General features: G+C 37.4%; 1 protein-coding gene across 5 annotated transcripts in view; it reads right to left on the bottom strand.

The window, feature by feature from the left end:
* Window positions 1-13,765, bottom strand: part of Tdrd3 (tudor domain containing 3) — a 149,020-nt gene that overhangs the window by 48,230 nt on the left and 87,025 nt on the right. For all 5 annotated transcript variants that reach the window (XR_004945889.1, XM_036198767.1, XM_036198766.1 and 2 more), the window contains 3 exons: window positions 11,862-12,002; window positions 10,695-10,851; window positions 9,805-9,930 (listed from right to left, as the gene is read on the bottom strand). Coding sequence is in view for 4 of the 5 variants with exons in the window: in XM_036198767.1 (XP_036054660.1) it covers window positions 9,805-9,930; window positions 10,695-10,851; window positions 11,862-12,002 (424 nt within the window). In the remaining variant the exon portion in view is untranslated. The remainder of the gene's footprint in view (window positions 1-9,804; window positions 9,931-10,694; window positions 10,852-11,861; window positions 12,003-13,765) is intronic.

Genomic DNA, 13,765 nt, shown 5'->3' with positions numbered 1-13,765 from the left:
GACTTGGATAAGAAGCTTGTATCTGTTTACACATTCTCACTGCCACAAATGCCCACCATTACTTAGAAGACTAATTTTAGTTTTCTGCTTGCTTGTTCTTGTAAGTAGGGCAGGAAGAATGCTTTATTAAAAACTTTACTGCAGCCGGGCGTTGGTGGCGCACACCTTTAATCCCAGCACTCGGGAGGCAGAGGCAGGTGGATCTCTGTGAGTTCAAGACCAGCCTGGTCTCCAAAGTGAGTTCCAGGAAAGGCACAAAGCTACAGAGAAACCCTGCCTCGAAAAAAAAACAAAACAAAACAATACAAAAACAAACAAACAAAAAAACTTTACTGCAATGATATAAAGGAGAAAATTCAGATGCATTTGAAAATAAGTCATACTCTAATACTATTTTACACTTAAAATATAAACATTCTTTATATAAAAATCCATATATTTTTCAATTTTTACAAACTGAATACTCCCAGAATCCTATTCACTAGAGAAATGATGTGATCCTTCCTCCACACACAGCCACTGTTAAAGTCTCAGAGGTTATTGTTTAATATAATGCATAGAATCTCTGTGCACATTTGCATAAACAACAACAAAATGCTTCTGTTCTTCACTCAGAGGCTGCAGTCTACTTTGAAATTGGCAGTATTTTGCAGCATCGGAACATTGCCGTTCCAAGTCAGTGAGCATAGCTACCTCATTCAGCTCAGTGTTGAGTGTATTTTTATTTCTTTACTGATGTATTTATTTTTATTATAAAAGCTTTGAATAGCCCTCAGTTTTGAAATATAATTTACACTTTATTTTTTTAATTAAGATACAATTACATAAATTTTCCCTTTCCTCCCTCCAACAGCTCCTATGTACCCCCACCCTCACTCAAATTCATGGTCTCTTTCTTTAGTTGTTATTGCATACATATACAATACATATATATATATACATATATATATACATATATATATATGGACTAAGCAGATTGTTTTATATATTTAGGAATATATTTGGTACCTTTATTTAATGTATCAATATATTATGTGTGTACACACACACACACAGACATACTGTAAAAAAAAAAAAAAAGAAAAAGGAGATTATAGGAAATATTTTTACACCTAACCAAGGTGAAGTCTGTCTGGATCTTACTCAGAACTGTTTTTCACAACCATAGAGTGGAGATCCTCAGTAAATATTTGCACAAAGAATTTCTGAAAACACTGGAAATGAAACAAAGCCCCAAGTTGAAATTACTTGTTTAATGCTTTCACTTCTGCTAAGCAAAGGTAAAAGAGAAAATCCCATCTTCTGTTCTGCCTTCTGAAGGTGAACATTAAAAGCATACTACAGCAGATTTCACCTCGGTCCAGGTGAGTCCAGGAAAGACTAGCATAAAAACCAAAGTTTCTAAAGCTCCTCTCTTACATGCATCTCCTGCTTCCTAGTTATGTCTCTGACAAATTCACAAGCACTTCAGTTTCTTCATCTAAGAAGTAACCCTTACCACAGAATTAGGAAGATTCAGCTTGAAAATATAGAAGGGCATTTAGAATTACAGCGATCATTGAAATGAATCCCAGTCCTGTCCCTGAGCAGATATGTCTGATGTAAAATAAAAAACTAGCATAATGGTGCTTAGCTTTTTATTTCTTTCAAATGGTCATGGGAGTTAGTAAACACTGACTACAGGTGGTGTCAGCACTGTCCCAGGCACTTTAGGAAAGAACCCCAACCCTCTATCCTGTTGATGGTCATTTACAATGAGAAGAGGCGAACAGAACACACCAGTGCAAAAAACAATGTAGCTTGAAATTAATAAACACCTCAAAGGAAACAGATATCATAATGATTATGCTAAGACTATCAGAAGCTATGTTCTGTGTTTCAGTTGAGCCCTAAGGAATAAGACACGCAGCACAGGCAGGGTAGAACACTCCAAAAAGAAGGAAGGAAGCACACAGCCATTTCCTGGTGATTGGCCAAAAACATCATCACCTTTACTGCTTCAAACAGAAAAATGCTGGGTTCCAATATCCCCAAATTGATATCATTTATGTTAAGTAAAGACACCAATCCAGAAAAAGTGATTACACATAAATTAGCATTTCTTTTAAGGCCTTCATTAATTATTCAAAAATATACAATGTTTTCCTAGGCTCATTAAATTCTATCAAAGATATGATACGCATTAAACTAAGCACTAAGTTTAAGATGAACATATTTATTAAAATTTTAATGTACCAAACTTCCATTAGAAGTAAAACTCCTTATTAGGAAGTTATAAATAAAGCAGATCACTGTTCCTATCAATTAATAAATCATGAACATTCTGAGAAACTACAGATGGCAATTCTACCACAGCCAGGGCCAGGCTCAAAATGCACACCGTGGTGGTGCTGTTTGCAGGTGTGAGGAAACAGTTCAGTCCAGGGAACTTCCCTACACATATAACCATCAATTCACTTTCGGCTACAGCTGTAACAACACTCCATTTGGTAGACAAGGAAGCCGAAGAGGTCAATCAAGGACAAGGAGCTGTCAGCGTACAGCTGTGTTGACCAGGCTATCAGGTTCCTCCCCTTGCAATCAAGCTACTAACTTTAAATCATTAGTAACCATGAGTTAGCTTTAGATTTTTCTCATACAACTCTGGATTATCATAAAAGTTGTTTTTTGATTGGTTGGTTGGTTTTTTGCCAGAGATATTTTATTTTTAAAAAGTACTCTCTGGATAAATCTGTGTTATTGAGAACACATCTCTTGGGGACCTATGTTGATTTTTCTCTCTACCATCACATGAATCTGAGTATATCACAGTTCCACACAAATACTGAGATCATGAGGAGAACTTAATTGCTATTCTAGCCCCAGTTTCTGCTGCTCCTCCCTCAGTTACCAACAGCCACTCTAACACAGTACTTTGAGTTCTGGGGAAGAGAGGAGCCTTGTCCTAAGCAGTTTCAGTTCGGGATGCTCGCACACACATCCACACCTGCACACTATCTGCCCTCCTTCCAGGAATCTTCCCTCTGGCTTCTTCTCTTCAGGTCTCATCTCAGAACTCATTCTGAAAGCACCATCCTGCCAACCCTTAAGGCTAAGTCAGACTGCTCTACGCACAGCCACAGAAGTGCTTGGCTCACTCACTGCCTTCGCAGACTGGAGATCTCTGACTTTTCTTTGTTTGCTACCCTCTCTTCTAACAGTGCCTGGCGCCCAGTAAGCCCCAAGTGAATATCTGGAATTAATAAACCAAACCACTCTCCAGTATCTTCCAAAGTGAATTACTTCATATGTTCTTCGGAGCCAAGTATTATTTTCCAGGGTCAAGAGCACAATAATTTAAGATTCAATATTCTCCCTAAAATACATATTCTTGAAAATTCCAAACTAAATTACAGCAAGACAAACCAAATTCTTGTAATTTAAAGCCAAAACATTCTAATAAAATACAAAGCTATCTTAGGGTCAAGAATGTTGAAGTAGGTTGACAAAATGAAATTCAAAAAGAATGTCCACGTAAGGTCTGATAACACTGTCATTAAGGATCCAGGACCTGTTCAGCAGATTACTAATGTGTAAGCTGAACCAGGTAGAATAGCTTCTTAACAGTTTTTCCATAGCAAACACAAATCATAAAGATAATTATTACAGAAGATGGGGTTAAGTGAGTAGTATGTAAGTGTATATAGCAGCAGAAGCACAATACTCTGTAACTGGCATATATACATTACAACACACACACACACACACACACACACACACACACACACACACACACACACAAAGACAGACAGACAGAGAGTCTACATCATTTACACCTCAAAAATCTCAACTAGCTTTTTTCAGTTATACAAATTGGCATATTTTGCACAAATCTTTAAAGTATTGAGTACAGTTTAGGATGCTCTTAAGATGCTACTCTAAAAATATAACACTTTAAACTTGATATGCTTTGTTTCCTCTGTTAAAAGTATCTCTTCTGCAAATGTATTTTCTATGATGCTGACTTAGATTGTAAAGCATAAAGTCAGAAATTATCACTCCTACCAAAGACGCAAATACAAGCAATTATTAAATCATCATGTATATTGTATAAATACTTTACAAACAATAAAATCTTTTAAAAGTATTGTATGGGGGAGGGTGAGCGATGGTTCAGCAGTGAAGAGTGCCTGCTGCTCTTCCAGAAGACTCAGCCACAGCCACGTGTAACTACAGTTCTGCAGGATCCAATGCCCTCCTCTGGTCTTTGCAGGTACACACACACAACATTCATGTACACACACACACACATATAATAAAAATAACAAAATAAATCATAAAAAATACTTCAGAGTCCACAGGAAGAAATAATTCACCAACCTAAACCCTTATTTGATGCTTAATTTTGGTTGTCAAATTGTTAGATTAAGAAAAACATAGGTGATTTGTGAGGTACACCTTTAGATGGACCTGTGAGGGTATCTTTAGAGGATTAACTTTGGGGGAGACCCACCATGCGTGTGGGCAGCTCCATCCTAACAGCTGTGGTCTGCACTGCATGAAAAGGGAGAAGGAAAAGGTCTGCGGGGCCCCAGCACTCCCCAGGTCTCCCCATTCCGGGCAGCCCAGACATGAACAAACTGCCCGGCATTGCCGCTCTTGGTGCCACACCTTCGCTGTCACAACGTGCACCTGCAGACTGAGTCAAAATAACTCTTCCTCCCAGAAGCTGCCTCTTACTTTTTCTTTTTGATTGTTGGTTTGTTTGTTTTTCGACACAGGGTTTCTCTGTGTAGTTTTGTTGCCTGTCCTGGATCTCACTCTGTAGACCAGGTTGGCCTCGAACTCAGAGATCAGCCTGGCTCTGCCTCTCTGGTGCTGGGATTAAAGGCGAGCGCCACCGCGCCACCACCGCCCAAACAGCTCAGAGGCTGCTTCGTATAAGGCATTTGATCACAGAAGGGAGAAAAATAACACCACATACTATAAAACTTCCATGCTGTTTTGGACAACTCTCTTGAAAATACTCATTCCACGGTCTATAAAACATTTATTTCCTCTACGGTATTCCCTAGCTTCTATTCTAAATCCACCACTTGGCCACTTTTGTGAGAGTGTAATCAATCAGTGGTATGCAGACTCAGCTTGAACATCTTACAAAAGCTGGTTATTAAATGAATGAGTTAGTTTTTAAATTGCTCATAGCCTGAAATCAGACGTGGTGGGAGTATTTATACCACATTATCAGCAAAATCAAAGTCAGCCCTCCACTAGCACTGTGGGACTTTCCTGAGAGCCAGTTGTGAACCTTCAGAAGCACATGGCCTCCCTCACTGTCTTCAATGCTCCCACTCACTGCTCAACCTCCTCACTGGCTTTCCCACCTCGATGTCATCTCTAAATTCAACTGCTCGCTTGACCTCACCCTCTGACCTTACAAAATTATGATGTGTTAAAGTTTAACTCAATTGCTCTTTCCTCCCAAAATAAATAGCTGCTCAGAAATGCCAACTCAGAGAAAGTTATACATCGGGAAAAAGAAAATATCGAAAATCCTAGTTCTTTAGTTCTTATAAGTGAGACATTTTCTCTCTTCAAGCATGCTTATCTGTCACATGGAAATCATAACATCATTAAGTGTTGGCAAGCCTTTAGTACAGTTCCAAGAACACAGCAGTTCTCAGTAAGTAGCATCCATCATTTTTTATAGGGAAGAAAGTCTAAGAAGAGTAAAAGTGAATGAAAAGCCTGTGTTTTTAGCATTCTGAGAAAATAAATCCATATTTAATAAAATATCAAAAATTATATATTATACCACAAAATAAAATGATGTAAATTTAGTGAGACATTTTCATGATTAATGGTTGCTATGGGAGAGCCCAACACACTGTGGGTGATACCACCCCTGTGCAGGTGTTCAACAGGGGTAACTAATATTGAATTATTTGATATGTAACATCCATACAGAAAATTTCAAAACTTAAGAATATATTTGGACCACTCTGAATTAAGAGCACTGCTAATAGTATGTTAATGAAGCCATAGTCTGGAAAGAACTCCCAGGCCTATACAATCTCTTTTCAAGTTATTTTATAGACTCTTAAAATCTAAGTCCTTTTGGGGCCTGGCTGCTAGTAAATTCTGTACATGTGTGTAGCTTAGTGCTAGCAAAAATTACTAGTTTAAAAAAAATCTACATAATAATGCATATAAAATAATTAAGATTTCTAAAATATGCAGGCTAGAAATCACAAGAAACTAAATGTTCTATTGTGTGATAAAACACTCTAAGAAACAACCTAATGAGGGAAGCATTTATTTGGCTAACACTTCCAGGTCACAGTCCATTACTGACTGGAGATGGAGCTCAGTTTTCAAGCACTTGCCAAGTATGCATGAAGCCATGGGTTCAGCTGCCTGCTTTGAAAAAAGGTTTTTAAAGCTAATGCTAGAAGACATTTTCTAAGAAATGATCAGTAAATTCTGATGGAATATTTAAACATAAAATTGAGGAAATGATACCACACTTGGCTCTTCTAGAGGAATTGCATATGATCTGAAATAAATGTATTACAAACCTTTATTAAATTTAACACACACACACACACACACACAAATCTAATACTTAAAGGAGGATGTATTCTCAATAAATTTGAAACAATATACAGAATATGACACATGTTCACTATTCATCAAACAAAATGCTTGGGAATATTTGTGTTTTGTCACAATGATATGATTTGGGGGTGGGCTGTAAGTATAAATAAATATCCCAGTGCTTTTAGCATGCCTACATTTTGACTGTCATATAAGGTCAGATATGAAATCTTCACTATTACAACCTATGTCATTATTTTGTGGTGTTTGGGGCCTCACACTTTTGGTTTGGAATAGTTAACCGCCATGATATAAGAAGCCCGTCCAGAACCAAACTTGCTCTGCTGGCTGGTTTCGTCAGCTTGACACAAACCAGCACATATGTGGGAAGCAGCAATCTCAATTGAGGAAATGCCTCCATCACATTGGCCTGTGGCAAGTCTGTGAGGCATTTTCTTGACTACTGATTGCAGTGGGAGGGTCCAGCTCACTGTGGGCGGTGCCACCTTTGAGCAGGCGTCCTTATAAAAGAAAGCCGGGTGAGTTAGCACCAGTAAACAGCATTCCTCTACAGTTTTGCTTCAGTTCCTGCTTCCTGGTTCCTATGCTGAGTTCCTGCCCTGATTTCCCTTCTTAACAGACAGTAAACCCTTAAGACTAAACAAACCCTTTCTCTCCAAGTTGCTTGTGGTCATGATACTTATCACAGCACTAGAAACCAAACGAGGACACTTGCTAAGCTAAATATTAACTTTTGGGAATCCCAAACTAAACAAAATCCTGAGACAGCTTGAAGTGAAATGAACTGAAACAAAACACAGATATTAAGCAAAGCTCCATCATTCAATGATGTATTAGAATGGTGCATGTGAGTGTGCGTGTGCATGTACATGGATGTTTCTGTGGTGTATGCTATATGTGCATGTGTGTTACTGGTAACTGAACGCAGAGCACACATACTAAGCAAGTAAGAACTACCAAGCTAGTCCTCCTACTCCCAAAGACTTTTTTGAAGCTCCAAATCCATACACCAGTGAATTACAACTAGCCTTTATATTGTTAGCTTCTACAAAGATTCAAACAACGATGCTGTGATGACCTTAAACCAAATCGTGGATCCTAACTCTTCAGAAGACATCTAACCATTAAATGTTACAAAGGCTATTCTGAAAAGCTTTCTAGACGCTCTTTAGAAAAATGTTCAACATTTCCTACCATCTGCGAAGATCTAATTTTAAATTGTAAGATTTCTGAAAAATATATTCCAGGCTTCAACTCCAATTAAAAGGAAACAATGAAACTATAAAATTACCTGAAAACTAGTTCAGACACTTATCTCAACTGTTCTGTTCTATAAAAACCCCAGCTCATGTGAGAATATTGTCACTTAGTGGAAGTAAATTAACAAGAGAAAGAGTAACAGAACAATATGTTTAAAAAAAAAAAAATACACAAGGGCAACCACAAATCAAACTCTCCCATCAATCTTGCTGTCTTCACTGTATCAATGAACACAGGGCCAGAAGAACAGAGAAAACTTCTGCAAGCATAATGACTTCTGTCTCGAATGTGTTCACTTATGTAAACATGGTGTACATGTGGTATCGTGGATCTCTCCGGTATGGTGTCACCATCATTAGATCTGGGACAGAAAGCTGCAGCCGATGGACTGACTCGGTGTCTGCTCAGCAATATTAACAGTGACATAATACATCAGCAGTGTTTTCACATCAGCCTGATTAAAGCTCTGCCTACCCCATTCAAAACAACTAGTTGGCCTTATTTTAGCAATGAAATTTTCAAATAAAAGACTAAACATTATTACAGATTACAAATATGCCTGAAAACGTACTGTCATTTATTAGACAAAACAAAGGAGCTTAGAAATGCTGATTAAAGAGGATTTAATCATTTACTTAGTGAATGTTATCATTTACTTAATATAAACTTTAAAATGAACAAAAATAAGGGGACTTAGCAGAACATATCATAATATGATAATCAGATATGATCTGGCATACTTATAACTACAATAATATTTCATTTCCATATGCCAAATCACAGATGAGTTACATATTCAACTAAAAAGAAACAGAAAACCAAACTCATGATTTAGGAGCCACCATAAGATGTGAATATGGAAGTCAGGGATTGGAGGCATTCAGAGAGGTCTTAAATGGGCACTGTGAAGGATGCCAGAGGTCAGTCAGGACAGAGGGAAGAAGATGCTGACAGAAGTAAAGCCATGTTATGTTGCCTAAGTCTTGTCCTTGTGCACCATGAAGGGCACTTGTAGGAGTGACAACAGCCCAGGAATCAGAAGCAAGAAAAAAAGCACATCAGTCCTGCACCTACAAAGAATGATTTCACAGTTCACAGCAAGTGAGCCTGTAAGAGGGACTTGACACGGGGTTAGCTCACCACCACACCACCACCCGACACCTTAGCTACGGACTATGTAGTCATTTGTTACACAGCAATGGAAAACCAAGGTGTCAGTCTTATAGATCAGCAAACACTGCCCTCTGTTCTCCTGTTACCCTTATAAACTGTCTATGTCAAACAAGGACTTTTCAACAGGACAACGTGTTTTCTCTCTATATATAATCTAGTGATAAACACTGGTTTTCATGAAATACAAAAACTTAAATTTTATTTGGTTGAATTAAGAAATAAATCTGAAAGAAAAACCGATTTTAATCTTTTTAAAACAGTATTGAAACATTTACCATATTGCACACTTGTAAAGATACATATCTAACATACTTATTTCTCCTTCCAGTATTTATATTACTCATTATAGTACATCATGTGAAGAACTATTACACTGTGAAAGCATACTCTCAGAGTAACATCTTCATAGAATATGTACATATGGAGAACAAAGAAACAGACCAATTTCACAAATGATGGACATGATACAAGGTTATGCCACAGCAAGGTTTCCAACACCACCATCTGTTTACACATCTAACTCTGCTGTCTATTATAGAGTTGTGGGTGGGGTAGTTTGGTAGTATTATTCAACATACAATTAGGAGCAAAGTAAGCTGGCATTTGTTTTCAGAAAGTAACAATTAAAACTTTCTCCTATGTTTTCGTCAAACAAAATTCACTATAAAAATTCTAAACAACCATTCAGAATAAAAATCATTTTGCACAACTCCAAATGAGGTTAGTCTTTTAAAACGAAATGGATACATTTTAAAATCTATTAAGTTAGCCTACCTTCTACATTCAAAGTTCCCATTTTAGATTCCAAGAAATCAAATAATGTGCTTGGTGCTGATGGCCTTGCGTTTCCTAGGTCTTCTTCATCTTCAGATCGTGCACGACCCCTGCCTTTCCCTCTACCTTAGGGTTTAAAAGCACATACATACACATCAGCAATCTCATAAATAGGACTGGACATGCATTTCTTCTCACTATCTTTAGTGAATTATATTTCTTATCCAATAAAAACACTTTAAATAAGACTACTAGGATGCAATTTTATTCCTCAACATGATCTATCCATAATTTGTCAAATGAACATGGATCTCAGATTGAAATAAATATGAATCACTTTTTTTAATTTAAAAAGATTTTAACTTAAAATGTATTTTCTTTCTACAAAAAAATAATGTTGAGTTACTCAAGTTTAGCATAATTATAGCTGTTCATAATAAAACTGTAAATACTACTATAACTTAAAGGTATCTCACACATTCACATAACATTTAGAGTACCACTCTACATACTTAAATGCATAGTCTGGTTATTTAATCATATGTATAAGGCTATTTCTCAATCTGTTTCTCAAATGATACCACTTTTAACGATGTAATGATTAAAGAGTAAAACCAAGTTAAAGGTCTTATTTGGCACAGCTCTAGAAATAACTACAAGAACAAGTTAGTGTCTGTCAGTCCCTCTCTCACTTATAACAACTCTACTAGAAAGACACTATTAGACAGTTTATTAGAGATAAGAGACACTCATGGCAAGCAGTCCGCAACTACCTCTACGGCTCCCAGCTTCATACTCCTAAGAACCACGGTGTTACCTGACATTACAGCCCTCACAGCATAAAGCTCAGCCTTGGCCCATCACACATCTTGCTGGCACATGAACTGTACCTCTAGGAGGTGGACCCACAACAGGCTTCTGCTTATTGCTGTTCAGAAGTACATTCAATGCTGCTTCTAGGTTGTTGGCATTATCCATAAGTGCTTGCCTCGACGCTTCCTTACTGAAGCCCATTTCTGTTATATGCTTCAGAGCTTTCTCATCAACCTGGAAGGAATGAAGAGAAAGAAAGTTATAGTAAGGACTACACATAAAGTCGGGTATCCGTTCTAACTACTTACTGTCTGTTAACTCAAAATTTCATTCACAGCTGTTGGAACATGGAACAAGAATGATGCACGGTGAGCGATGCCTTGGGAACTCTGAGAGAGGCTCCAGGAAAAAGGTGACAGCCTTGACCTCAGGTGCATTTTGTGACTGTGTGCCTCCTGTGTTAAGCACTCACCGTCAATTCATAAGACATGTTTACTCTTGTTGGATATCGGAACATAGCTACAGAACCCAATCTGGAGGAGGGATATGCTGAGTGCTGTCCTCAGTGCACCCAAATCTGGATATGGCCTTCTGCCTTGCTTTCCTGCTTTCCCAGATGCCATTGTGTTTACACTGGTCTGTCCTGAGAAAGTTTTGGGAAAGGGCTACTCGGTCAAAATTTACTATGTGCTTACTGGATTTATTTCCATGTTTTTTCTGATCAGGTTTTTCTGGACTCAAACAACCTTCCTTGGATCATTGCTTTCTTTGTTACATTCGTGTACAAAAGTCCACTTGAAAGTGAAGCAAAACCATCTACAGCATTAGACACTAGTCCACCCTATTCTTTCAGGTCCTTAGATCTCAGGTCCAAGACCTACACAGGTCAGAAAAAGCTGACAATAGCTATGAAAAACTGTCACATTAACACAACATTCCAGCTTGCTGTTTCAACACTAATAATCAAGGAAGACTCTGTATTATAGCAAAGTTCCATTGAAAAATTCAAAATTAAAATAAATAAATAAAAAAGAAAGCTTATATTACCTATATTAGAGTAAGCTCTTAGGAAAATAATACTGTGTAGAAAAAGTGACCTCATAAATGTTCATAGAAAAAAAATAATGATTATAGCTCCCCATCCACAACAAGAATTGTAATTTACACAGCAAAGATGCAAAGAAAAAACATTCAAAGAAAGATTGAAGGTATTCAAAGCGCAGCCCATTGGCCTCGATGCTCACCAGTTCTCTGTAGACACCTTCATGCTTGCTCTCTGACCTGGAAGGCTTTTCTTTCTGTAAAACCTCCCTGTTTCGGTGACTGACAGCACCCATATTGAGATTACTTCTGGCACCACCTCCACCTCCTCCAAATGTCTTGGTCTTTAGATAAGAGAAAAACAAAACAGACAAAGTAAATAGTAAAAATAAAAAGTAAATAGTAAATAGTAAAATAATCATACAAACCAAGATGTCACTTAAAAATCTGGAAAAATTAATGATTTAAAAGCTTAGTTATTTTTCACAAGTAAAAATAAAATAACAAATATTTAGAAACAGCATAGAGAATAAACATCTATAAGCCATGTATTTTCTTTCTACAAGTCCAGGCAGGATAATTTTTCTAAAAAATGACAAGATTTTAGTTAAGTTACCAAAACAAACCTCTATGTTCGTCAATATAGACTGAAATGAGATGACATAAACATCATATAGATTAGTTGTCCAAATTCCTCTAGTAAAATATCTGAATATGTTTTTGATCTAGGCATCTACAAGTCATGGGTATAATAATTTAAAGTATCTCACATTCTGGTGTAATACATTACTGATTATATAACTGATTATATAAACTTAGAAAGTAAATACACCATGAACACTAGAGTAAAATCTGTTTATTAATTCATTATTTAAAATCATCCTATATCGCTCCTTACAAACTACATATAAAAGCCTAAGTCTATATATTCATTATTTTGTTGACTTATTTGGATAAATTTGAAACTTGATTTAATCTCATTTTTGTCTTTTCAAAATAATTATGAAAAAACCAGCCAGGCGGTGGCGCATGCCTTTAATCCCAGCACTCAGGAGGCAGAGCCAAGGGGATCTCTGTGAGTTCGAGGCCAGCCTGGGCTACCAAGTGAGTTCCAGGAAAGGCGCAAAGCTACACAGAGAAACCCTGTCTCGAAAAACCAAAAAAAAAAAAAAAAAAAAAAAACCAGACCATAGAGAGATCATTGACTAGAAAGATACAAGATCATGGCTGAAAAGCAATGCATAGCTGATAACTAAACATCTTCAAAAGAAAGATCTCATTACACAATTTTTTCTGGCTGATACATTTGATAAAAATAAAAGTTAAAACTTGATTTTTATTAAAGATAACTGTTTGAAATATTGCATAGTAAGAAGGCATCTTAATTCACTTAACATGGGAAATTATCTTGAACCAGATAAAAATAGTAAATAGAATATGAAAAATGAGAAATTCATGCTAGACATACATTAATGGACAACATTTTTATCTTTTTTATTATTAAGAATTTTTTTTATTTTGAACTTTTTTTATATTTGTGTTTTAATTTTACACATCAGCCATGGGTTCCCCTATCCTCCCCCCTCCCGCCCCTGTCCCCACCTTCCCCCCATCCCCTCCCCTCCATTCCCATCTCCTCCAGGGCCAAGACTCCCCTGGGGATTCATTTAAACCTGATGGATTCAGTACAGGCAGGTCCAGTACCCTCCTTCCAGGCTGAGCAAAGTGTCCCTGTGTAAGCCCAAGGTTCCAAACAGCCAGCTCAGGCACTAAGGACAGGTCCCAGTCCCACAGCCTGGATGCCTCCCAAACAGTTCAAGCTATTCAATTGTCTCACTTATCCAGAGGGCCTGATCCAGCTGGGAGCTCCACAACCTTTGGTTCACAATTCATGTGCTTCCATTCCTTTGGCTATTTGTCCCTGTGCCTCTCCAATCTTGGTCTCAACAATTCACACTCTTATAGTCCCTCCTCTTTCTCAACAATTGGACTCCTGGAGCTCCACCTGCTGTCTGGCTGAGGATCTCTGCATCCACTTCCATCAGTTATTGGATGAGAGTTCCAACATGACTGTTAGGGTGTTTAGTCATCTGATCACCAGACTAGG

Source organism: Onychomys torridus, chromosome 9 (genome assembly GCF_903995425.1).
Source record: "Onychomys torridus chromosome 9, mOncTor1.1, whole genome shotgun sequence".
Classification (NCBI taxonomy): Eukaryota; Metazoa; Chordata; class Mammalia; order Rodentia; family Cricetidae; genus Onychomys; species Onychomys torridus.
The sequence above is the reverse complement of the archived record's forward strand: the minus strand, read 5'-3'. Positions and strand labels throughout refer to the sequence as shown.